We start from the raw sequence: 27,170 nt of genomic DNA on the forward strand, positions 1-27,170 counted from the left end.
TCTCTTCAATAAATTTCATTTTGTTGTGCTCTGACTTATGGCTTTCAGGCTTTCATTCCAGCTGTCATTAGAAAGGTAGCCAGAAATCCCAGAGCACTTTGCACTCTCTTCTTACCTTTCTCTGTTTTCCAGTTTTAATGAGGCTTATTACTTTCAGCGAGTCTCCCCTCTTTCTTAGCCTCTCTTCTGTCTACTTCTCTTTCTACCTTTGATTACTGGTTTACTGTCTTACAGATCCTTTCTGTTATAGCTGCTCCTACAAGGTGTACCTACATCAATGTTTCAGTTTGTCAGGAGTGCATTTTTTTTGAAAAAATAATAATAACAAAAAAACCCTCCTGGTTATTGCCAGAGACAACGCTTTGGTTCACAGAGCGCGCAAACTGCACTTCTTTCAAATGAACCTAAATGAGAAGATGTGCTCCAAGACCATATTTAACATGTCCCAGCTGGTGAGACTAGACTGGAGATAGTTCAGAGTATCCCCTACCCACCAGATACATGTAGGTTAGATGCTGCATTTTCAGAAGTGAGACAAACTCTACTAATTTACTCTTGGTGGACCTCACTACTTGCTAACGTAAATGTAGCCTCAGGAGTTTCAAAGAGTCTTTGGCACTTTCCCCTTTGGTAAATCTCTCACCTCTCTCTTCATGACTCACCCCTCTGGGCAGAGTGGTCATACCGTCTGATGTTTTCACAGCAGAAATGCAGGAAATTAAATTAATTTATGAAGGGAAAAGAAAGCAATTTTAGAAGCACTTGATCTCCAGTGGTAGTAAGACAAGCTGGTCCCTGCCCAGAGCTTGATGAATTCTGCCACGTGTACAGAATGACTCCAAGTTGGGACAGAGCAGCCTGGTCTGTAATGGGAATGGTAGATCTCTAGATGGGAGTAGGTGGAGGTTTAAAGGAATTAAGCTTATCCACCTCCCTTTCCCAGTCCCTGGATATCCTTCTACACAAGCTTATTTAGAAGCCTACCAGAAAGTACGTAGGTACTGCACAGAAATGATAAAGCTTCATCCAAATGTGATTCTCACTACATTTTCACCATTTTGGATAAGCGCCTCTTAAAATCAATCTAAAAACTCTTGCAGGAACCCTTTGGAGAAGGTTGAAGTTCACCAAGGTTGAAAATGCCTGAACTTACAGTCCAGACAGCTTCAGCTAGATCCATTTGTCTCCAATTTCCATCAGCAGGGCCACAAAACTCAGGCATCATTTCTAGTTCTGAGTAAGATTTATACTTACAAATTGTTTGAAGTGTGTCCTTAGAAGAGCAATTTATGTAATAACTTGTGCGTAAGTGTACCATCCCTGGTACAGACCTGGTTATCTTGAGAAAGCAATTTTCTTGGGTTCAGATTGTTACCACTCTCTTATGAGCAAGTAGCAAAGAATTACCTCAGAATATCACTTAGATATATCTTCACACACGAACTATGTTATTTTTCATGTTTTACTGCATAACCACCTCCTTTGTTACCTTCCCATTAAGTGATATAAGTAAATTCCAGAGTCCTTCCACCTCGTGGTGCATAGGAAATGATTTGAGATGAATATTAGGTAAAGAATGTCATACCTTATAAAGCAAACGAGTTATTTTGATTTCTTCCCTTTCCTTGCTTTGTTTATCCTTGCTAAGTCAAGCTCCTCTTGTTTTGAAAGAGAATTTCTTATAAGTAAAGATAAAAGATCCATTAGCCCCAGCCAGTCTGGATGGTTAATTTGCACAGCTTTGCTATTTGTTTTAACACATGCAATTACTTGAGATGCAGAAACCATTTCAAATCATGTACTGCCTTTAGTACAAAAATGAAAATGCTTATTATGCCATTAATATGAAACATGCAATCTGTGAACTGTAGACAGGACATGGACTAATTTTTCTTTGTTGCAACCTCAAACAGATAATATTTTGATCAGACATGTGTCGTCTGAATCTGGGCAAAAGCAATGAAGTGAAATCTTAATCATATCCAAAAACTCATCTACAGATCGTTACTTTTCTCAAACATCAAACATGAGAGATTTAAAAAAAAATAATTCCTAGGAGATTGTAATACTGGTAAGGGAAAAAGACATGGGGGATTCCTTTTACAAGTACAAGGGAAGTAACATCTCTGTTCAGTTCCCCGGTACTAATCTCAAACTCTCTTCAGTTTGGGTTCTTTCCTAATTTTTAACACCTCAGAAACTAAATGGCTTTTGGTGAGTACTCAGGTGAATCACACCCTAATGTAAAAAGATATCTGAGTCATTGCATACTCTCCATAGGACGCATGGTATGCACAGATCTGAATATATACAGAAATTCCTCTTTTTTTTTTTTTTATCAGGCACCACTTGTGTATCACAGATCATAAAACAAAGACTAATACCAAGCCCCCAAAATCCTATAGTCCAAGACTCAATTCTGCAATACCTTTATGTAGCACTTACATCGAGCATGTGCGTGACTTTCTTCAGAGATGGACACCCGGAGTGGGAGGGAAGGGCGGCAGCACGCAGTAAGAAGCACAATCTGTGAACGCTTTGTAGCATAGTAGGAGATTAGAAGGAAAAAGGAGAATGTGCTTGGAGGATGAGCGGCAACATCAGGAGAAAAATAGCATAAGAGAATATAAGAAGAGAAAGGCGAGATGAGAGCAGAGAAGAATGGGTGCAGCTAATCACGGAACATGAGAAGGAGATGTGATGAGCTTAGCACTGTTCACAGAAGTGTACACAGCACGGCTGTATCAGGGAAAGGAATGGGCCCAGACGTGAAAGTGAGGGCAAATATGAGACTTGAATAAAAGAAGCTGGAGGATCTAGTTCTGGGAAGACGTTTAGATTTCACAAGCATGTCTGCTAGTGAAGGAGCTGTTGTGCCCTTGGCCAAGAGGGTGGCTGTTTGGGAAGCTTGAGCAGGCTGGGGCTGTGCAAGCTGAAGTTGCTAAAGCTGGGAAAGTACCTGCCAGCTGAGCACTGCCTCCCGGCAGCAGGCTGGCTGGAGTGCGGAGCGACCTGAGCATTCTTGTCAGTCTCAAGCTACTACAGAAATGGATAACTCCACAGTCCTTTTCAGATGGACAAACCTTGCTGCACTCATGCAGTGACCTTGCTAGAGCTGTGGAGCTGCAGCAGGCTGGTGACAGCCTCTAGCTCGTAAATCTGCCTCTCTGCTGGTGTTGCTTGCTCGGGTTGTATTGCCATCCTAGCCAGAGCCGAGCACTTTTCTGCAGCCCATGCTGCACCTACCTATAAAAGACAACATAAATTTGCCCTAAGTTTGTGGCTGTGCTTGCAGGACAACCCCGCAGCACTTCAGTTTTCAATTAGTAAACTCTGGCACTGCTGTAGCAGTCTGGTCACGGCTGTTTCAACATCAGGTGAATTGCAAAATTCACCTGAGAAGCTGTGTGCCTTCCTTTAGGTAATTGGCATTTTGAGAGCTTTATGGAGAAAGCAGTGGAGACATTGTATCATTATTAACCCAAAAGCATTGTCTTTATTTTTCCAGCTTCTAAATTTCAGCTACATTTGGACCTTTAGTCTCTACTTCAGAAGTGTAATCTTTAATAATCTTTTTATTAATGATGTATAGAATGTTTTCCTTGTTTTTCAGCACACTAGCTGAACCACAAAATTAATTATGCACCTTTAGGGATTTTTGCGATTTGGTGTATTTTGAATGCCCTTCAGAGAAGGGAGGTTTGCAAGTGAGAAGTCTGACAAGATTTCTCTGAGGGAATCAGCAATTTCACCTCTTACTTGTCCGGTTCCTTATATTAAGTTGCAAGCTCTCTTTGGTGCAAATGAACTAAATGCCACTGGAATAACAGAAAATGTGTCCTTTTTTACAAAATAAAAATGTAACCAGGACCTGGGCAAAACTCAATCCTTGGCTTAAATGCTTGCATTTTGGCCAGTACCTACAGGTCTTTAATACCAAAATCTTGTATTCAAATTTGGGTGTGCTCATACAAATACTCGACATCCAAAGTGGCCTTTGGAATTGGTCTTCCACCAAATGAAAACTCCTGCTTTCCTGCTGCGATAAGACTATTCGGTGGATCTGGGTGTCGGCACTGGAGAGATTGCTTTTCTGTTCATGTTATGTTGCTGCAGGAGCAAATACCAGGTAGCCTCGAGATGACTTCCTCTCCTCCCCCTTTTCTCCACCCTCCCATTTTCCATATATTTTAAAGGATGCTGAAACATTCCCTTGGGGACTGCAGTCTTAAAAAAAAATGAGGATATTGACCTTTTCAGTGGGTTTTAAACTGCCTTTTACTTAGGTGTCTGTCAAGGGAGACCTTTGAGGGAAATCATATTCTTCACAATCTGCACTGAGAGCTGACGGTAGCATTTTTCTTCAAATTAGGAAACCTATCTGTACTTAACTTTCCACCAAACTCTAGTTTAATAAATTCCCATTAGTTTTGCATTAATTATTCCTGAACCTGAGATCTTCTTGGAAGGTGGCAACTGTATGAAGGAATACAAAATAGTTTTGTAAGAGAACTTGTCAGAGGAAAATTTTGGCAGTAATTTGAGTAAATTATGGCAAAAATATCAATGGACTCTTCAGATATTTTCTAGAGGGATGTTATTTTTCTTCATAACATAAGGGCTCATCATTTGCTCCTGAAATTAATAGCTCTGTTTTTATTTTTAGCATTCATAATTAGACATTAATTTGCTCTCTGAATGCTTACATTTCAATTCTGCAATCATTCCCTTTTGAGCAAGTATTGCTCTAAATCTCTGTAAGAAAAATTCATGACGATTAAGTACATTTGAAGTGTTACTACATTATCTGGATGATTTATTTTTACGTTCACGCGGGGCACAGTCCCATCTATGCTGAAGTCACCGTCAGTCATAGATGACTCGAGGAATTCCAGTAAAGGCTTCCACACAACGTCACTGCGCAGGTCTAACCCTCACGAGCTCCTACACAAACGTCTTCTAAACTGTCCGTGTTTTGCTGTTATTTTTTTCTTCTGCTTCTATTATTTCTCTGGTTGTCGGTCCTTTACAGCTCCTCAGGACAAGGACTGCTGCACTGTTGAATGCCTGTAGTGCACCCTTCCCATCATGGGCACAAACACAAAGAAACCTGATGCTGGAAGACTTTTAGTCACTGGTTTTACCTGGCCCATAGAGAACATGCTGAAGTGTGGTGGCAGTAGCTGTGGCTGCGAAGTTATTAAGTACATATCAACACAACAGCGGCATCATTGATCTCTCTATTTTGAATGCCATCTTTCATCCACCAAATAATATGATGATTTGTGAAAAAGGCAGACATGAAACAAATTCTTTTCTGTTCATCTAGGTGTGGTGCCTAGTTTTCCAGAAACAGCCTGTCATCCAGGCAGCTGTTTAGGAACATTTTCTAGTGGTATGACATATGCACCAGTGAGATGCTAAAGCTTGTTTTTTCCTTAATACTTCTTTGACCTATTGATGCATCTAGGACATAGATGGTAGGCTTGAACCTCTTCTGCTTTCTCCCTGTAACACACTGTAAAGGTAAAAAGCATACATTCTTTTTATTAGATTGGTTATAGACAGGAGGTCCTGAAGTCTTGCTTGCATAGGATGACTTCACAGAACACATCAGTTTGAGAAACGCATAATGCACTTGCCACTTCTCTTTGTAACTTCCTAGGACAGCCCCAACTGCAGGATTTCATTTCAAGTCCCTTGTGCTGGAAGGCTGTGTGCCAGAGCTGTGTCCTCTCAACAGCAGAGACCCAGCTCTGTCTGAGCAATGTGCTGTCCCTGGAACAGACAGCTCTTGCACGGCTCCTCACTGTTGTGCAAAGCCCTGCGGAGGGAAGGGTGAACCAGAGGAGGCTGGAAGGTGCAGTGGACGTGATTTTTGCTCCAGAAAGGTTGACACCTTTGAGTGCTCAGCACTCCCCTGCATCCTCAGGCAGCTGAAATACCCTTGTGGCTGCTACAGGGGAGACAGGTGTTTATAATTGAAAGTCTCTCTGCCCTATTTGTGTAGGATTGCTCAAGCTGTACTTTGGAAATTGCTCTTACAAGGTTTTGGAGGATTTGGTAGCAGATGTTTTCAAAAGATGTGCAGGCCCTGGACTAAACATTTGGCACATATTCATGTGCAATTGCAGAGAGAAATCTTGCTGGCATTGGTAATCCCCATTAGTCACGTAGTCTACAGGGTCCCAAAGCGTAGGCATGCAGTGAAGTTATTTACTTAAAACACCTTTAACCAAGAGGTTGTCTTTGGCCCATCTAAGCCTGTGACAAAACTGTCCCTTTGCAGAAATGCTGGGAAACAGAAGAAACCTAGTATTTGGGGAAGGAAAGCAAACTGCTATGCACTTTTGTATTATAGTACTCTTTTTGGGAAGTGTTTTGAATGCTTTAGTGCAATAAACAAAAGAAGTAGAGCTAATAGGTTGCCTTGTACCTTTATTATGAAGAGGGAAATAATCCCTCTTGGATTATGGATCCCATACTCCAGGAGGCTGAACATATCAGATGTCAGCCTGACATAATGAAATCTCTGTTGTGGGCTGCACAAGAATCGCTCTGGCAACTGGCAACTGTCTCAGGGAGGAGTGCCTTCCACAAGGAGAGCATTTCAGGGGAACGAGCTCCTCATCTTTCAAGGAATTACACGGCTTAATGGACACATTTGTTCCTTGCTGTAATGTTATTGTACAGTTTTGCATACTGGTTATAATCTGTCTTTGATTTAGGCTTTTATTTGTATGTTAGTGGCCTGCATTTAATGTCTCTTCTGTGGCTCGAGTAAGAAATGTACATCTAGCTTTTATAATGCAGCCAATTTGCTTCTCAGATTTCAGATCAAATGCTCTTGCTGTAGGGCTGAAACTCATCTAAATTATTAATAGAAAGTTTTTAACGGTAAGGAAATTGTCATAATTTAAGTAGCGGGAATAATACATGTAAGTTTGCAAGCTCTATGGTAGAAAATGTCTTTCTCCTAATCAGGATGTGGGTATAGATGCAAAGATAAATGTGGGGCCCAGCAAAAAGCTCTGCTATTTTTCTAGGCAAACAATAGAATACAGCAGTCAAATGGAAATGCGTTTGTTAAACAGAATTCAGGGCAGGTTGCTGTAGCTGCTGGGGGGGTTATGCTGACAAGGATCAGGATGGGTAGTTTATCTGCAGTTTGTATTCTAATTTGTCTAAATTCCTGAATAATTCTAACAGCATTCAGATGTGTAAGGCAATTAAATGTGACACTTCACAGCCAGATAGCACAGTCTGTGTGTCATCAGTACGTTTAAAATGAGCCCTAAAGCCTTTATAAGATTTGGTGTGTGGGGTATCCGTAGGATGGCTAGAGGCATGAATTGAATGTACTGTAAATAGACTATGGCATGAAAACTTTCACTAGCGCCCAGAGAGAAGAGAAGAGAAAATGCTGATGAATGCGGAATGATAACATTTGAATGCAGTGGGTAACTCCTGCCTGACACGCATAGGGCTGGAGCGGAGAAAAATTGATTAATTCAGCCAGCACAGTGAGGGAGAAGCCTGATTCTGACACCAACGTTAATTAGGAAAAATGTTGAGAGGTAAGTCAATTTATGCTATACATTTTTTCATCTTTATTCTGCATTTCTGAGGAGCCTGCTCTGCAGATGTGGGGCTATGACACAAGGAGACATGATTTTCTCAGGTCTGCCCTGTGAGCCTGTAGGAAAACTCAGAACTGATCTTCTGTCTTATTGCATGGACAACAGGCAGCAGGCTCAGCAATCATAATGGTAAATCTAACTGTAGCCTGGATCCTGAGGGCCTGGGCGGTCCCCAGGTTTGGCTGCTGTTTTCTCCCTTGTTTTCTGATGTCTCTCACTTCATTCTGTTGTTTGTCGCTGGACAATCCTAGCCTAGGATTGTATACCCCAAGACATGAAATGTAAACGTGCCTCTCTCCCTCTTGTGCTCTGGCCTTATTTTTTACTTTTTTTTTTTTTACATTTTCTTTTTCAGTATTCACAGCTGTGAAATCCCTTGCATTATGCATGCCACAAATGTCAAAACCTGCCCGGACAGCCCATGGTACCTTTATCACTGATTCAATGAGGAAATGTTGATGTGTGAAGTACAACTAATGCTACAGGATCTGTATAGCAACCGAGAGCCTTAAAGGAGACATCCTAGATTTGTAGTGGTGTAAATGTGATCAAAATGTGACTAACTGTCACCAGCCTCTGAAAGAGCTACTGAAAAAGAGACTTTGCTTGTTGCCATCTGTCAGCAATGTTACAGTCACGAGGCTTCTTCTAGACTCTTGCTAGTTAGCCACCTGCTGAAGAGAGTGAGTGTGCTCTGCAATGAAGTGGGAGCCTCTGGAAAGCCTTTCTCAGATGACGGGTACTTTTGTGTTGCTTTGTTAATAGCTGTATGAGTCCAATGAACTCCCTGCACAGTCCTGCCTCTTTGAAGCCTTCCTTTTTTTTTTTTTTTTCCAGGAAGAGATGTTTCTTTCAACAGCTGTGTGAAGCAGTATCCACTCAGGAGGAGAATATTAAAAGATTCAAAGCAATCCATAAGCACTGATGTCTAGCTAGTGTGGATGACACTAATGGAAGAAGGTGCAGATGTGTCAAGGTAGTCTGTGGCGAGGGTGGGCCTTTCTTGAATAGATAGTTTACGTAGGTTGATAAATAGCTTTGGCTTGCAAGCAAGTATAAATATAAAGTGAAGAGTGTTAAGAAGTGTAATACATGCAATGTCAGTGCCTGTAGAAACATGAGGTGGAGCCCAGCTGCTCTGTAGTAATTTCTGAATACTGTATGCTGAGACATTTGCTCTGTTTCAGTTGGAGGGCTTTGTAAGGAGAAAGGACTGGCAAGAGAAAGAGATGGCTCACCGTAATGGACTTTCTGCAAATAGTGGAGGGCAGCCAAAAGTCAATGCCAGATCCCCTGGGTCTGAGGAGCTCTGGCTTTCATCTTCTTCTGCTAAGCCTAGAGGACCGGAAGGACTACGGTTGGGATCACAGGGGATGGAGCAGTTTCCGGAAAGACTCTCTAGAGGCAGGGGGAGTTTCTTGGGGACACTGGAGTGAAGTGTAGGTAGCCACATGCATGTTGAAAGAAGTCATTCTAGCTGAGGTGGGTCTGTGAGAGAGGTGAACACGCATGTAGCTGATTAACTGCTGTTTTCAGACTTAAACAACATACTTGGCCTGAGAAAGCTGAAAGTCCACCATATTTGCTCTTGATGTTAGAGAAATGAAGGGGACTATTTGAACTTCATTGAACATGTGAGGTATGTGTAGCTGTGCGGTGAGGTATTGTAGCCTAGGGATTGGCCTATGAACAGGAAATCTTAGATTTCACATCCAAAGGGAAAAAAAGCTAAGGATAAGAAAACATGATATTTGGTAAGGTTAGGCAGGCAATGCAATATGCATGGCCTATGCAATTACAATCAAGAGACTGTTATGTCAAGTGCTGTATAATCAAGTAATAAGAGACAATCCATCCTTCATAAGCTTACAGGATAAAAAGATAGAAGAATTATCCTAACTTTTCATAAGGATAAAATATAAATGTTGGATAAATTAACTATTTGGCAGGGCTTGGGAATTGTGTGTGTATTTTCATGAGTTGAGAGTCAGGTTGTTTGAGTGGGCGCAACATTTTGTCTCTAAACAAAGCAGAAATTTAAAGCTCAAAACAAAATAGTCTTAGAAGTGAGAGACAAGTGGAGTTATGAGGAGCTCAAGCAAGAAATCAAGTTTAATTGGTGCCGTCTAGAGTGCCAAAAAGAGCATTTCATCTTCATCATCAATAGAGAATGAAAGAAAAGTAAAAGGCAGTTTAAACCCATTTTAAATAAAATACTTGTTCAGGGTCTTTGCGAAGTGTGACTCCACTGCATTTGTTGTGTTTCCACACCTTGGCTTTCTGGGCTCTGAGATCTCAGTAATGAGCTGTTTACTGACATTCTTTTCAATTAGACCATTTCTCCTTGAGTAACAAATGTTCTTCTGTTAAACTGATTTAGTCTCAGGATTGTTTTTCCTTACTGACACAAGTCAGGTCATTGTAAGCAGGACTGACAGATCTAGCAAAAGAACCCATATCACTGTGGCTTGCAAAGCATGATTTTTCCCTCTTTAAAAAGAGGGAGGAAAAAAAGCCAAAATGAGAATGAAAGAAAATAGTCTGTGTTGCTAGAAGCCTTTCCCTGGGACTTTTTCATAATGTACCCTAAAGATCAGGGGAACAGAGTAAATGTCGTGAGTGGAATGTTTTACTGCATTTTGTGCTGACACAGCCATCGTCCTTGCTCTGCCTCCATTCCCTTATCTATCCTGCAACTTGACAGGAAAATTCAAGCTGGTCCAAAACAGCAAGCTGCAAGTTCTCAGCTCAGTTACATATTTTCTCTGGGCAGCTCCATTGTGTGTATTCTCTGGGCAAAATATGAAAAAAAACTATTTTATCATACATGAGCACTAACGTCTTAGAAATTATTTGGCATTTTAGTCATTTAGATGTACAGATTCATTTTTGAAATGTCTTTCTTCCAGTTTCAGGTCTTACCTTCCTCACCTTCAGGCCATTGTGGACTCTGAAAGCACAGGTAAGAGGGGATGAATCAGAAGATGATTCAGTTCCTGTGCTAAAACTGGGCTTGAGAACTCGAGCTTTCATTCTTTATCTATTTGTGAAGTTATAACATAAACACAAGGCCAAGATCCTTAAAATCTCCTCGAACTAAAGTAGCTAACTCCTCACTATCTCGCTGGGATTAGGCATCTCATTTTAGTGGAACTCTGGGCTTTGGGGATAAGAGCATTTCCCTCATTCGTGGAGGATAAAGACTGTGAGGTGCTGAATGTCCATTGAAAGAAATTGTCAAATTACAGTCAAGTGAATCATAAATCCTGGTTTATCTTCCTGCCAAAAATAATCCCACCAGAGTCAACACTCGTAATTTCTCAGTTAGAAGTGCTGCTACTGTTGTCCCCACCTCCTCAGGTCGGTGGCACAGTAACTTCCTTGCAGTGAGAGGTTGCATGCTGTCTGGACATTCAGTATAGGGCTTCCACCTCATACGATGCTACACAACTGGTGTCCAGACTAAGAGGCTTTCTACTGTAGCGAAAAAGCTAAACGAGGGCTTCACTGGGAGCCCAATGAAATTCATAACTCTTATGTGCTGAGAATACTTTTTATTCCTTTTGATCTGTTTTACGATGTCACATGTGAAGAAATGGAATGGGAAAGGATGTTGACTGGCATTGACGTTACAAATTTAATTAATCTGGGATTTGCTGCTGTTTCTCTTCTTCTAAATCATAGAGCTGTCATTGCTCAGCTAGGTATAGTAAATATTGCTGTGGCTCTGCAGCTCATGTGCTGCTCTGATTCATAAATGACAAAGAAAAAATCTAGATGGGTGGATAAATTTAAATATTAATTCATTAGAGCTGACTTAAAAAATAAGAATTTGTGTGAATAATCATAGACAGAGCGTTAAGGTATATGTGCCAGTGACGGGAGTGCTGCTGAGAAGGCATTTAACTCCCATCAGGGATCTTTTCCAATGGTTACGTCTTGTATCTATCACAGTTTCGACCTTTGCAGATAAAGGCATTCTCCCTGTTCTGGGATGTAATAACCGTTTGCAGGGATGATCCTTGCCTCAGCAAAGGAGGAGCGGGGACAGGACGGGCCTTGTCACTTCCCACGGGTGTAGGATGTGGGGCTGTTGGCAGCCTTGAGGAGCTCCCATCTGGCAGAAAGAAGAGTGCACTCCTCTGCAGCATGGATGCTGTAGAAGCCTGGAGAAGAGAAAGCTCAGGGGGCTCTGAACAGCAGCCTTCCAAAACCTGCAAGGAGGTTATCAGGAAGACAGAGCCAGGCTCTTCACTGTGGCGCCTTAGACACCAGGCTGGTGTCTAAGCAGGTCTTGTGGGATTTAAAAGCTGTTTGGGGACCACTGATGGATGGTCACCAACTGACCTTCTGCCCCCCTCTATTGCAGATGGACACTTTACTCCTGGATCTCTCTGGGTCTCTGACCTGTATAGCTAGCTTCAATTTAAGTCACACTTTTCAAGGCTTTAGGAAACTTTGTCCTAGTGTTACATGGCAGTAAAGGTGACACTAGGATCCTATTTCCCTTGTGATTCCTAGAAAGGGTGGAATTCTTATCTACTCCATCCTACTAATAGAGGTTTCTGGGGATTTGGCTTTCTGGGTATTTGAGGATGTTTTGTAAGACGAGTTACTTGAGAAAGTAAGACTTTACAAGGTAAAATCTTAATAAATCTGTTTGCACTTTGAAACCTAGATTGAAGACCTGTTTGTTAAAATTGCTTTATTGTGGGGAAATGTCATTTTCACTATTTTGAGACAATTAAGAAGTTATGGGCTTTTGTAGTTAAAGCTCAACATCAGTGTAGCTTGGCGTGAAAATACTTAGTAGCTATTCATTAGAGAGAGAATACATATACGCTTAAGTACTGTTGTAAAGGATTAGAGTATATTGCTCATACTTAGGCAAATTCTCATGGCACATAGTGGATCTACAGATAATGGTACATCCTCTCCAGCCATATCATATAGGACTTTGTTCAGCAGAGCGCTTAAGTACACACTCCTGAGGTCAAGTTTCTCCTTAAGCACTTATTACTTCATTTAGAAAGCACATATGGAGGAATTAAGATAGACTAAGAAGTGGTAATTGTAGCTTTGTAAGGGAGACGGCCCTTGGATCCAACTGTTATGAAAGATTCTGCACTGACGGTGGAGGAGAATCACAATAGAAGCTTTCTCAAATGAGGAGAGGAAAAAAAAGACATATTTTCCCACAGGATAAAAGTGTAAAACCAGCCAGTGAAAAGGGCAAGACTGAATGTCAGTGGAAATGCATTAACTGCACAAGCAGCAAAGCCTTTCATTGCATGAGAATTCAAGTTATTCTTTTTAGCTTCAGCTAAACAAAAACTCTCAGCAGCTAAGAATAACTTTGCTAATACAGTCATAAGAAAATACCAAAGAGAAAACAACATGAGAGAGGAGCTAGAATGAGTGACAGGCTATGAAAGAGTGACTGAATTGCCAAAGTTGTTTTATAACAATGAGGTTTTTAAAAAAGACATAGAGAAAAGATTGGGGAAACAATGAAAACCTTCTGATAATGTTGATATAAGCGTAGACAGGAACATGCCAAGATTTAATGCATACAGATGAGTGTATCTGGCTGATGGTCATTAGAAGCTGCTGCTTACACTGAGGACTGTTGTTAGACCCAAGGTACTTTTGAAAAGTTGCCTTAGCTCTTTTCTAAAAAGTGACATAGACCTCTAAGGCTGGAAATGGAACTGCTGTATGGGGGTTACAGGCTTAGAAAACCTAGTACTAAGGGGCGTCAGATATATTGGTTTTGGGAGAGACATTATAGCCTAACAAACCTGCAACTGAAACTCTGTGCAGGACTTGACAGCAGCATAGCTGAAAACAAATCCTCAAACTTAGCAGTAATGGAAGATGAAGAGTACAAATCAGCCCTACAGGACTCAAGTCCATCATGAGCAAACCCGAAGTTTCCTCATGAACATCCAGTATGCTACTGCACAAGTGCTGAAGAAATTACAGACAACATGAAAGGGAAGTATATGAAAAGTACTTGCTTTTCAAATGCACTGACTTGGAGACAAGCTGCCATTCTAGAAACATGGCCTGGCATTCTTTGTATCAAAATGCAAACCTTTAAATTTGGCTATATGAAAATACATTTTGTCTGAGTGAGGCTTTGCTTATGGATGTCTCTGACCAACTACCTACAGTTACTGAGAATTTCAGTGCTGGGAGCATCACACATGCAGTGTCTCTGATCTGCGTAGTCCCCTCCTTTCCTTATACTGCTTTTTTGTACAGTGGGTTTGAACAACTCAGTGTTCATATTAAAATATGCTGGTGTTCAGCAGTAGAAAGGTGAGGAAGGTGTTCCTTGAAAAGAATTAGAAACAGACACCTGAAGGGAGTGTCGTCCAAGGAACTGAGAGGACTACATTTGCACAATTTAAGCAATATTTAAGGAGAGATATCATAATCATCTGTAAGGATTACAAGATTGTAAATATGAATGGGGGAATAAGAATTTTACAGGAAAGTCCAAAGGATGTCAATTAGTATTTTAAAATTAAACAAGGGGAAATTAATCTAAGTAGCTGTATAATCATGCTCTGTGATAGATGTTGGAGTGGAAATTCTTTTTAATTAAAAGTGCTGGAAGGGAAAAGGATTAGTTTGATAAATTTTCTAGTTTGGGAGAAGAAGTTAGAAACTGTTGAATTGAAAACTACCTATTTTGTGGCTTGCCATGGTTTAAACTTAGAAATTTTATCTATTTCTAGACTTATAAAAAGAAAGTGATATGTGTTATTCAAAAATCTTGAGATTTTGCTTTTTTTTTTTTTTAGCCTTAATTTGGAGTAAGAAAACTATATTAACATCTCAGAAAATGCATTTGCTCTTCATGATTTGATAATACTTATGCACCGTTGTTCCTAGTGAATTGTATCCTGTTTCCCTGGTATCTTTTTTGTATTCTTATCTGTTTTAATATGTGATTTGATATGCCTCACTCTGATCTTTTTCAGCCCCCTTTGTTTTTCCCTGATCAGTGTTCTGTGTCATGTACATTTTGCTTTCAGTTTTCATTCATTAAAATGACATTTCTCATCTTCTGCTTCACTGCACTGTTGAGGACTTGCCACTTCTTTTCCTTACCCTCTCTGTTCTTACTCATGGCAAATGAAATAATTAATCAAAGCAAAAATCCTGCTATAAGTACCTACAAACCCGGCATACAGAATTTGACTACTTCAGATGTCACTTGGGCAAGTGAGGTTTTGTGGCAACATGGAGACACCTTGGCATTTTCATAATGATTAAGAGAAAATTGGGCATTTATGTCCTTGGGAAAAGGTATTTCAAGGCAAATTCTCAACCACTGGAGTGGAGGGGTCTACAGCACTTTTCTCTGGCTGAAGATCTGTTGTTTTGCATTTCTGGAGTCACTTGTCATTAAATGAACATATGAGTAGAGTCAAGTTCATCAAACCACACCTGCTTGAATGAAAAATGTAAGCAAGCTGTTCTGAGGACAGTGTTTTAGATGCTGTTCTCCATCAGAAATGTCTTGCAGAAGGTAAGTGCTCTGAGGAACGCTGAGGCAGACAGGTCTACCACCCCCTTCACCTAGGTCAAGGTGTATCTTCTCCTTCTGAACAAGGTATTGTTGATTTGCTCTCTCACTCTCTACTACTCTCTCTACCCTCTACTACTTTGCCTATTTTTAAACTAGGGTCAAAACCTCAGTGACTATTAAATCTGTACCTGGGCCAAACATGTTGTCTGGTGGCACAACAGAGCCCTTCTAAAGTCACAGTGCACTGCAGTGAGTCTGGAGAGACCAAGTGAAGAAAAACGGGTAGTCAGTTTTAAATACCTCCAGTGACATACTCCAAAAATCTCCATGACAGGATTTTTTGGCTGATTTTCTCCCAGTGTGAAAACTGAAGGTAAGCAAAAAATTAAAACACCCCCACAAAGAAAACGTAATCTATTGTGAAAACACTTAGTATCTTTCTAGTCTTATGCCTCAGGTCTCTCTCTGTGGTTGTCTCAAGAAATCAAAACAGAATGTGCTAAAAAAAGAAGGAATGTTTTCTTATAATCTTTCAAAGGTCTTTTTGTTTTGAAAAATTAAACCAAACCGTAGTTAAACCTGTAAACCTGAGAAAATTTTCCTGAATTATTTAAACTTCTTTTTCTCATGTTCACAGAAAATCTGCAAAATTACTGTCGGTTTTTCTGATTAAGGAGAAATTAAAACTGAAGTTTAATAACTTTTCTAGCCTTTTTGATTGATTCAGTTGAAATTCATTACAGGGTTACATATTGTTCTGTAACAGAATTCATTACAGAAAAATGTTACAAGGTTATAGGTTATTTTACAAGGAAAACTGAGTACTAATTGGCTGGAAAGGCTGGGTTTGATCTACATATTAGTGCGCATAAACTGGGAAAAAGTGTCAAGTGAAGCATAGAAGCAGACTTTGAAACTGCAGTAGTATGAAAGAACATAATAGAACAGGATATTAAATAATCAGATATATAATATCTAGCAGAAACTTAATTTTGTGTAATTGCCAAAATAACAGTTTAGTGTCAAATAATGAATATTATAAAAGGATTAGTCTGATACTGTGTTCCAGTTCATAATGTCACGATTTATTGTTCCATAGCTCACATATTTTCTTAGGTGAGATAACAGTTAATTTTCACTTCTTGCATACAAATCCTTGTATTTATTGACCAGAGAAATGAATGTCTTGCCTTAGAGATTGTCTAAATTTTATATACCTGAATGAGTCAACAGTGAGATTTTTTTCACGTTTGCTTTCTATCTTAGTGTTTTGAAGAGGAACTAACAACTTTTTTGGATCCCTAAGTCTATTTACTGCAGGTCAGAATCTGCCATAAGAAGCAGTTGGCCTTGGAGAACTTTCTTCTATGTGTTTTTTATGGACTTCATGGAATTATTTGTGGCATGACCTGCCACTCACACTCACTGTGAGCAAGTATGGGAGCATAAAAGCACGAAGTGTGTTCTAGCTTTTGTGCTGAAATAAGCCTCACTTCAGAGTTAAGTTGTGCCTTACCTGTGTGATATTATTAGCTACCATTGTTCTCTACAGTGCTGTTACAGATATTGGAGGAACTGTAGGGACTTGATGCCAGATCTTCAAAACAGCACAGCAAGTGCTTGCACACATCAGTAATGATCAAATTTTTATATTATCCATGAAGAATATGGAGAGCAGTGGGAATTGTTGATGCCAAATCATTGAATCTGTGGCCTCATGATTTAAGATACTTACGTGGGAAATGAGCGGTTTCATGTTCCTCGTTCATAGTTACTTGCCAGGTGACTACTTTCAGAGAATCAGCAGAAAATATGTGTTTTTTAAATAGGTATTGAATTGTAGGTCATTATTTTAGGTTTATAAGGAACTATTTTAGACTTCCACAGTGATCTCGCTGATTACTGCCATATATTGCACTAAGTAAGGTTTTTCCGCATGCATGAGCTGGTAAGAGTTGGTATTTCAAGTATAGGATACATGTTCAATGAACACAACTTGAAAGAATTATTAAATATTTATTGCTGTATTCTGCCTGTTACCAAGCAGCAATACTGAAGCCAGGAAGGAAATCCACAGGATTTCCCTTTCTCTCTTTTTCGTTTTTCTCCTGTTCTCCTTTTGCTCTTTCTCTTCTGCTGCTGTCCAAGTTGTACACTCCTTAGTGGTGAAATGGTGAGAAACAGAAAACTCTATGGAGGACATGCAAAAACTACAGGTAAAACTACGGCTTCTCTGAGCCAGGGCTGAAATTCCCATAGGCTACAGAAAGCCAGACTTTCCTTAAGCTTTAGAAAAATCTCTTTGTTAGAAATGCCAAGCTATATATGAAAAAAGGGCAACTGTGGAAGGTAACAGTCCTAAAGACCTAAAAGATTGTGTTGAGTACGTGTGTAATGGAGGAGGAGCTTAAATCACAAGTTTTCAAGTAGTTTTCAATTTTCTTTTCAGTGTGCAGACCCCTTCCTAGTGAATTCAAGCCTGTTGATAAACAGTTTGTTTTCCTTGTTTACTTTTCACAGGCTGATGAGAAGCTGTCCTTCCACACCCAGGGGCCACGGACTGAGAAGCAGTGCTCTGGAGCTTACAGAGGGAGAGACTCCTTTAGATAGCAATCTAAACCAGGAGCTTAACTCATTAACTTTCGCTGGACTGATGCCACCCAGAGCAATCCCATGTTCTATTGTCCAGGGTATTTTTAATGAAGGAAAAAACACCCCAAAATATCTCCACTGGTGTCTTTTATTAAGTAATGCAAAATACAGTATTAATTATGACACTGCATGCATTTTAGACAATATAAATGCAAGCCTACAGAAAATGTGACAAAGAAACCCTCAATTACTTTTGAGGTAGTATACAAGGAAAAATAGGAAAGCAGAAACACAGTGGATTAAAAGAACAAAATATTAATATCACTTTGTGCATACATTAGTCACTCATAAATACATTTGTATGAAATAACTTAAGATACAATTCCATTCTTGTTAAAAAATATACTTCTTCAAATTCACCGTTCTTGTTTGTTTTGTTTTCACATGACATTTTATGGTATTTTATCAGGTGGATTTATTTTTTATCAACGCTGTCATGATTTTACCCTTTTCCTCCAAGAGCTTAGGCACAGATGGCCTCATGCACAAAAATAAATAAGAAACCTGCTTGAAGGGAAAAGAATTCTGCTCAAATAGCTTAGGATAGTCTAATAAATACCGTTTTGTTTATAAAAATATTTCAGGTTTATAAAAGAGGGGAGGGGACGGTCTCCCGCGTGGAAAGGATGTTAAGTGAAAAGTGCTGTATAACATTTTTGAAGAGATTTTGTTTTAAACATATAGTACCATTATGAATATATATTTTATAATAATCCTGTTTCTTAGAACCTTATTGTTCACTAGAAGTATCAAATGCTGTTTGCTTCCTTTTGTTTGTTGTCTTATTGCCGTTTTGGAAGATGCCTAGTTCAGAAGGGTTCCATATAATTGTGCTTTTGTAAGGCTGTCTTTCCGACTCAAACCAGTACTCCCAGTCCGTTGAAACTGCTGCTGTTTGCTGTGAATACCCGAATGGCTTCCTTGCTCCATGGAAGACTGGTGGATTTCTGAAGCCTCCACTGAACTCTGATTGAGGGACTCTGCTGAGCTGTTGGGGCTCACGTCCACGTATTCTCTTTTCAATGCCGGGCTATTTTCGATGTTTTTGCTACTGCATAACTGGACGGTGATCCTTTCATTTTTTTGGTCTCTTGATTCTTTTGTTTTGTAAGTGGGCAATTTGTCCTGTTTACAGCTAGTGCTGATGTCAATATTCAGGCCACTGTCTGTTCTCAGGAAGCAAGAATTCACAAGTCTGCTTTGGCAGATATCGTCTCCCTCTGAGCAGCTATCTGCTTTGTAACTAGCATAGATGGGGCTTGTTCGACTGTCTTCCTTCTTAATAGGGCTGCTGTAGTACTGCTCTGAAAAACTACAGGGCGACAACCTGCCAGTGTTCCTGTAAGAGTACGCACCAATGTCCTCCACGCTCAATTGCCTCCATCGCCCAGGCAAGTCTTCTTCTGAAAGGTGGGTGCTCCTGCACTCGTTCCTCATTTTCTGATTTGCTAGAGCCTGCTGTGGTGTTATGGCTGAGAAATGAAAAGGTTCGTTTGCATAAGGAGGCAGAGTCCTAGTAAAAGTGGGGGAGTTCTCATTGTCATCGGCAAGCTCCATGTGCTGTGCAGGTTTGGACTTGGCAAACCTAGGACTTCCCTGATGTTCGTAACCTGCAGGTGACTTTCTTTCAAACAGTTCATCTCGGTTGCTCATGTAGATCGCTTGCTGAGATGCTGTCAGAGTGTTGGCTTGGGCGTTCTCCTTCTCCTCGGACGTGACGCTGAAGCTGGAATAGGAGCTGGATGTTGGCAGAGAGGTAATATACTCTGGGAAGGCTTCATGAGAGAAGCTGGAATGGAAACCGTCTTCTTCGACGGTGCTGTCCGTGGAGTTCTGGGACCGCAGGAACCCCACGTCTTTCACTTGTGTGTCCACACTCTGCCTCCTCTCCCTCCTCCTCTCCTCGGGGCAGTAAAGGGCGGTGTCACTGCAGTAGACGTCTGACTTGTACTGGGGCCTCTGTCCAAGTTTTCCAGCAGAGTCCTGAAAATTGAGATCCCTTGTAGATGGGCTTGACAAGTGTGAAGACAAGCTGTTTGGATCTGGTTTTTCCAGTACTTTGGCAATGACGCACGTGGGTATGGTATCAGCGTAAGATGTGTGGCACAAGGGGACAGAAAGGCTGCACCCGTGTTTTTCCAGATGGATGCTGACTCTTTCCTGAAAGTCAGATGGCAACTGTAACATAAAGAGATGGCAAAGGGGACAGGAGAAAAGGGTGCACGTCAATACTGGTGTCTGCTTGGGCTTATACAACATTGATAGATGAGTGCTGTTTATGACGCTGCATGGCTCACTGTATATGGTTCTTTGACTAATGTGATAGCCACAATCTTTGTGCATTTCTGAAAACAAACATAATCAAATGACTTTCATTTGTTAACATTTGGAAATCTTAATCTGCTTCCCCACATGGAAAACATTGTGAAACTGAACTGTGTCCTTCCAAGTTAATTCAGGTTGGATAAGAATGATGTAAAGAATGTAGCAAACAACTGTCTTAAAAAGGCAGGTAGGGAATTACAGCCTACAGCAACACTTTCCAGACTGTGCCTGGCTGTGATTTGCAGTTGGAGTGGGCGGTGTGGAGGTCTCTGCTGGGGTGAGGAAAGAGGAGGAAGATATCAGATCTATTCTGTTCTTTTACCTTTCTTCGAGTTTGTCTTGCCTCCAACCTGGTGCCAAACTGGCTCCTGCCCTTCAGCGTCGCATTTGATAAACAATGCTGTTTGAAGAGGCAGGAAAGTTGGTTTTACTGATGCTTAAAGCAGTGGTACTGGCTGCTATGACAGGAGTGTTCCTGTGCTGGGAAGAAGCAAATCAAACCTTGCCCCAGCACTCGGACACTGCTTGTCAGATCAACTGTCCATATAAGCCTCAACATGTTCCCCTCTTCCAGCAGCTGCTACCTGACTGCTTTTCTATTTTCTTACTACACTGGCAGAAATAACATCTAAGACCTGAATTTACATTACGATTCCTGTGACAGACTAGTCAGAATTAATCAATATGTCTGTTCTGCATCAGAAATGATATAGTTTTTGGAGAAGTCAGGATCAGCTCTGTGGATGGTGGTTCCACCTGCCATTCTGTCATAAACTCAATGTATTCAAAATATGGCATGTTGTGAAATGGCATTCTTGTTAATGTGGAGTAGGATGAGTGTTTTTTCAACCAACAGACCTTCCAGGATATTTTGGATTAATCATTATGTTGTTAATTAGCTCATATGTCTTCCATTGGAAATAAAAAGTATGATATTGCCAATCTGCTGACAGACAGCAATATTAGTCATAGTAAGCAGAGATGCAACAAAGATTGAATAACCAGGTTGTAAAATAGGGCTGCTGTAAATTGCTACAGAAATGAGGAAAAGAAATACAGTTAATTTAATGTGAAACTGCTGTATGGGGCAGCTATAATTTTAGCATCCTGTAAAACCACTGTTTGATCTATTTTATATACATTATTTAGATTATGAAATGTGTTAAGAAAAAGAACATTATTTTCTGGGCACTGCACTGGAAACTGGAATTACTAAAATGGTATTGCTGTCACATTACTAGATTGTACTATAGTTTAGGCTTCTGGATAATATACAATACTTTGTCAGGCAATATTTGCATTTGTAAGGAATTTATTGGCCGTGACAGCACATTCACACTTGCTAAATTAATAAATACTTGGACTTATGAGTGAAGACTTTGCCTATTTAATTGAGTGTATGACAGCCTGGGAAATTGTGGTGAGGTCCCACATTTGTGCTAGTTCTCTGCAAGTGAACCACTAAGTACTTTTAAGGTCCTAATTCTTGCTAACAGGTAGGGTGCTTTCAAGTGTGGGTAATGTCATGATAACCCTGGATATGAATTGCTAAGGGAAGTCAGTTACTAGGAGACAATAACAGGACCAGGATAATCGTTAATTTGGAAGTTCTGTCTCAGTTCCAGAAAATCATTGCCCATTTGACAGAAGTCTCTTCCTCTATCCTTATTTACCAGGGTCGTTTAGTGCTCTGAAGCAGTCTACTGGCTTAGAAATGGTTTATACATTCCACATTCAATTTTGCATTATTCTGTCGCAGAATTGCACAAGAGAGACCATTTGGGGGGACATTAACCTGATGGGATTGATGAAAGGAAGGCTTTTCTCCATGACCTTCCCTGAAGCAATACACATGAGGAAGGTGCTATTGCTTTGTGTAGGGCCTGTATCCCTAAAGACAGTCTTGTTCACTAAGATAATATTTGCCTCCCCTTTAAGGAGTTTGTTTCTCAAGCCCAGTTTCCTTGGAAGCGAGGATTACTAATTAAAGTTTACACCTTGGAAATCAATCATTCAGTGCTCTGGTTGCTTTAGAAAAAGATATTTGTTCTGTCAGTCCATTTCAAAATTCAGGTTTAGAAATTAGCTGGACTGGAAAACAGCTTCAGGAGGAAAATTGATTATATCAGAATCTCTGATGCCTGCAGCTTGTCATTTCCCTGCTCTCCCCGCCCCGTTCCTCCCCAGCATTTTGCAGTCTAGTGTTCTCAGCATTCTGATTTTGTTAAAACCTTTATTTTTCATATGATCAGCACAGGCCCATTCTACCAGATAGCAGAGATTCTGGGGAAGAGAGTACCTTCGAGTTCCATCACTGGCTGTGATTCTGTCAGCACCTCTCTCAGCTGCACAGAATACCAGGAGGTGCACAAAGGGAGCAGGGGGAAATCAAAGCCTTAAGGGCAAACAAGTTCTGGAATTGATACATGTAAAATAATCTGTTTTCCATAAAATATTTATTTCTTTGAATATTCACCAAGTTCGGTCACGTTACCTCAGAAAGCTTATGTGCCCTGTCGTAATTCTTGCTGCACTGGAGCAACTGAGCAGCTAAATTGCAGTCCTTCCTATAGAGCTCCTAGAAAAACAAAAAATAGCCTGTTTTTTAAAGTCTGCGAGTAGCTTGTGGCTTTCAGCCTTTCTCCCATGCCTGAGTAATCTTTTAAAAATTGATTTTGGGGAAATTTGGAGCATACTTTAACTTTCAAATACATTAAGATTCCATGTTTTTTGCATGGTCCTGAGATGCTTGCCCTTTTGCTCCATGAGGGCTGATAAAATTTCTAAAAATAAAATTTTGAGAACTGTTACTACAGAACAGTAATCTGCATTTCAAAAGATGAATACTTACCGTTAGGAACTGGACTTTATACTGTTAACATGCATGGCACTATGAAGGCTAAAATAAACACGATCTTTTAAGCAAAAAAAAAATTTGAGAACAGACAATTTTTACTATTATCCAAATCAGCACTAAAATACTACTTTAGAAAATGCTTAAATAATCTTATGAGACTGTGGGAGAAATTCATTGCAGAAATATAAATTGTATTGTTTTTTAAAAAGAAAGCCTTTGTCTCCTTATGAAATTTTCTTGCAGGTGCCTGGCTCCTTTCATATCTTGCAGAACGCAGCTATACAAATACATTAAATCTCACTGCAAATGTTTGATGCTGCAGAAGAGGGCGTTTTACTGGGTAAGAAATTATCATGAGAATTCCACACAGGGAAAAAGAGAATTTAAACAAGCCGCTTATACTATTTTTGTATTGAATGGCTCCCACAGCCTATTTAATGGGAAAATTCAGTACATAGATTTGCCCTTCACCTAAATTTAATTTAGCACACATGACTGTAAGTGTATCCTTCACCCAGTATCTTTGGGTCCCTGGAGATAAGAGCTGTATGTTGCCCCTCCTGATCTAGGTGCCATTGAAAACAAAGTTGGCTTCAGAATTTGACTTTATAGGTGGGCATAGATGAGACAGACAAAGCAGAAAGGTACTATGGACACTAGGCCGTGTTAACCTCTAAAAATTAGAAAATGTTTATAGAGAAAAGGTGTCGAATACTGGAATGATTTTCATTTTCTCTGGTGCTAAGGTTATAATTTTATTGCATGCAGATCTTTATTGTTACACGTGTTCTTTTAAAAACTGATAAAGAAGTTTTCTATGAAAAGGAAGGTGGAAATTCCCTCTGTTTTGAAATACCATTTTAAAGGTATTCTGTAATAACAGGTGCAACAAGATGTTCCTGGGAGTCTGCGAGGCATGGGGGTAGTAAATGTAGTATTCCTATGATCATTAGTTCATTACATCTTCATATTCAAGGGTCTTTAGATACTCTTGGTTTGTGTCTGTGTGAGCTTTTATACATGCCACTTCTGCCTTAGATGTGCTGGGGAGCTACATTCATTTATGTAGGTCTTAAATTTATATTAGTACACACTATTTTTATTCCTGAAAACAGAAGCAAACAGTAGGAATCCAAGAATAAAATTTAGAAGCAAAATGTGTTGCGTGTGCATGTGATTCTGACATGTTATATGCACATCAAACACACAATGTATTGCTGCACAATGTATAGCACAGACAAGGACTCCAAGTCCCATATGGCATTACTAGGCACACAAAAATAAAATCACTCCAAAATCGATTCCTTTCTTCAAAAGCTGTGTGGCTCTGTTTTTGTGAAGAGGTTGTCATGGAGAGTACTAAAAGCATTTCTGACACTTTATTTTTCCCAGCTTTAAAAATTACTACAGAAAAATTACATGTGAGTTAAATGCACCACTTTGTTCTCAACATGCTGGGACATGCCATGCGACTGGAGTGACTTTCTGTCCTTTGACGTTGATCTGAATGGAAACTAGCCACATCTGTGGCAACTAGAACAACAATCGGCAATTAATGCCAAAAGTGTTTCCCATAGTCTAAAAGACGTTTTTGCATCAAAAGCATCACTACATATCTGTCAGAAGAATAAGGAGAAATATAATCGAAGGAAGAAATATTGGCAAGACAAAAACATGTTCTCCTCATGTAGGATTCTTCAGTTTAACGCTATCTCTACTTATTAGGTATATTATTAATGGTTTGTTTCATAGCTCTTTATTTTAAATTTTGGAATTTAACCTTTAGTTTCATTAGTGATGCTACATAACTAAGGGCAGAATTTTGTCCGTGAATCGACCTCAAGTATGAAGGAGTGGTACTGTTATTTGAGGCTTCTGGACCGTACTCTAACATTCAGAGTAGTTCAGAATAATTCTTGGAAGAAGAGTACTTGGTACTCCAGTCCAGTCTAAGCTGCCTTTTAAAAATTATGAATATTGAAAACACTTCTTCAAATGAGGGCTCAAATCCGACTCCATGAAGTAGTGTGAATGCATGCATACTTATTGGGAGAGTTTTACAATGTTTTTTCCCCTCTATTTTAAATCTGAAATAACTCCACTGATTTCACCTGAATTAGTCTGGAGGTATACCTGTACTTCTAAAACCTAAATGTAGCCCATTGCATTTACCATGTTCCATTAGTTACAGCTACTAGAGTTATGAAGTAAGTGTTGTTTCAACACAATTTCTATAAAAGTAAAGGGTCAGATTGTGAACTCTTTGTTTCCGTTGGAAAGCTATTAATTGCATAGGCACAATTCACATCAACAGGCATATTAATGGGATCAAATGCTCCCTGCTATGATTAAGAGTTCATATGAAATATGGGAAGATTGAATGTAAGATGCTGAAAAATAAGTGCTAACAGAAACATGTCTTCTGTAGATGAATTTTTTATTAAGTGTCTAAGGAATGGCACAATAATGAACTAAATGCCTGCAATCTTCCTTTCTTTGCTGTCTTTTTAGGTTTGTCCCTGGAAGGATTTCATGAGCTTGGTTGCCAGCTGCAGTATGCATGCCAGTTTTCAGCAGTGTTTAATGAGATGCAGGGTGACAATTGCCAGAGGTGTTCCCTGTTTCATTCCACACAGAGACAGGTAAATCATTACACATGAACCACAGCTAGGAAAAACCTGGCTCCCGCTCCCTGATCTGAGTGACCAGGTTGGGTCAATCCTACCTTCTGCTATCAGAGCTCGCTTGTGCTGGGCATCCCATTTCAGTGAGCAAAGACCGAAAGATCAGAGGAACTGCAGGAAATGTAGGGCTCTACACTGTGCCTAAAATCCATATGATGAATCCTCACTCCATGGATGCTTCCACCAGTTTGCTGTACTAGACTGAAACTGATGGCAAAATCAATGATGTGGGAATATTGCCATTTCTTAGAATATTTTTTTATCAGTTTTAGGTTAGACATAGGGAAAAAAATACCAACGAAAAGTCTCACCCCAACCCCATAGCTTAAGGAGAGATGAATTTACAAAATGATGGGAACATCAAACATGAATTTTAACTGTCAAGGTGACAAGTTACATTTTATGTAAACAATAAGAAATTATTCCATAATAAAGGGAAGTGCATGGTGTAATTTATTTCCGAATATAATCTCAAGATGTATCCATAATTAAATACTTACATTGTCTTCTGACAACTTATCTATTGTCACCTTGGCCTCTATTAAGTGATTATTGAGTGCAATAATTTCATGGCTCAATGCCCGTTTTTCCTCTTCGTAGTGTTGACCCTGTGTAGAAAATGGAGTAGTCAGTATTTTTTCTACTGTCAGAATATTTCAGAAAAAGGCCCAAAGGTTGATGTCATTCTCAAATCCAGGGAAAAGCACAACAGACAAATATTTCTTTTTTTTTTTTTCTTCTTCTATTTTTGCTATTTTCATTCAGCAGGTGAGGCAATGTAGTTTGAAAATATGGAGGTCAAATTGAGCTCACATTAGGAACCTTCACAAAAGGCTCTACCTAGCCTGTGCAAAAGCATTCGATTGAGCATCAGCTATTCCTTCTTCATCACAAGGCATGGTTTCTAACCTGGAAGGGACTTGGGCTGCTCTTGGCTTTTGCTACAAGAATGTTTCGCTTATGCCATTAGCTCCCATTCTCATCAGGGATGAAGAACAATATTTAAACAGGAATGTAGCTGTGTTTGAGCCAATTTCTTTTTAGCTGTTGACTGTGCTGGCTGCTTTAAAAGCCCTGAATGAGGTTGTTCATTTCTCAAGATGAATGTTTGCCTGATTGCGGGGTTAACACTCATTAGCAGAATGTGACCCACTGTGGGATAACAGGAAAATAGTCTGATTCAAACTTATTGGTGCCCACTAATTTAATCTTGTTACCAGTAGGCTGTAACTCTTTATTATAAATGCAAAGAAAGCAGCAGGAAAAGTAAAGTGCCACTGGCCCTTCCCATACTGTGTCCCATTTTCATATTGCAGTGTTTATTGTGCCACCTCATATATAAAAAATTATTTTGTAGAAATGATTTATAATCCTGCCTCCAGCCTTACGTTAGTATTAAATAATATGGTAGCTTCTGAATGCTCTAGCTGAGATCAAGGCATCTTCTGTGCGCTCAGAGCTGTACGAGA

The 27,170-nt window shown here is 39.8% G+C and overlaps 2 protein-coding genes across 3 annotated transcripts in view; one reads left to right on the forward strand and one right to left on the reverse strand.

Moving 5' to 3' along the window:
- WDR25 (WD repeat domain 25) overlaps positions 1 to 14,347 on the forward strand; it is an 88,913-nt gene extending 74,566 nt beyond the window's left edge. The window contains exons 10-13 of the transcript XR_015702317.1: positions 7,996 to 8,379; positions 8,478 to 8,616; positions 10,550 to 10,602; positions 13,464 to 14,347. The gene's annotated coding sequence lies outside the window, so the exon portion shown is untranslated. The remainder of the gene's footprint in view (positions 1 to 7,995; positions 8,380 to 8,477; positions 8,617 to 10,549; positions 10,603 to 13,463) is intronic.
- A 3,557-nt stretch (positions 14,348 to 17,904) lies between these two features.
- Positions 17,905 to 27,170, reverse strand: part of BEGAIN (brain enriched guanylate kinase associated) — a 156,483-nt gene continuing 147,217 nt past the window's right edge. For both annotated transcript variants that reach the window (XM_087747692.1, XM_087747693.1), the window contains 3 exons: positions 26,202 to 26,309; positions 22,655 to 22,738; positions 17,905 to 20,013 (listed from right to left, as the gene is read on the reverse strand). In XM_087747692.1, the coding sequence (XP_087603818.1) occupies positions 18,640 to 20,013; positions 22,655 to 22,738; positions 26,202 to 26,309 (1,566 nt within the window). In that variant the 3' untranslated portion in view covers positions 17,905 to 18,639. The remainder of the gene's footprint in view (positions 20,014 to 22,654; positions 22,739 to 26,201; positions 26,310 to 27,170) is intronic.

Source organism: Nipponia nippon, unplaced genomic scaffold, assembly GCF_047370975.1.
Source record: "Nipponia nippon isolate SJK-2023a ecotype South Korea unplaced genomic scaffold, ASM4737097v1 scaffold_11, whole genome shotgun sequence".
In the NCBI taxonomy this organism is placed as follows: Eukaryota; Metazoa; Chordata; class Aves; order Pelecaniformes; family Threskiornithidae; genus Nipponia; species Nipponia nippon.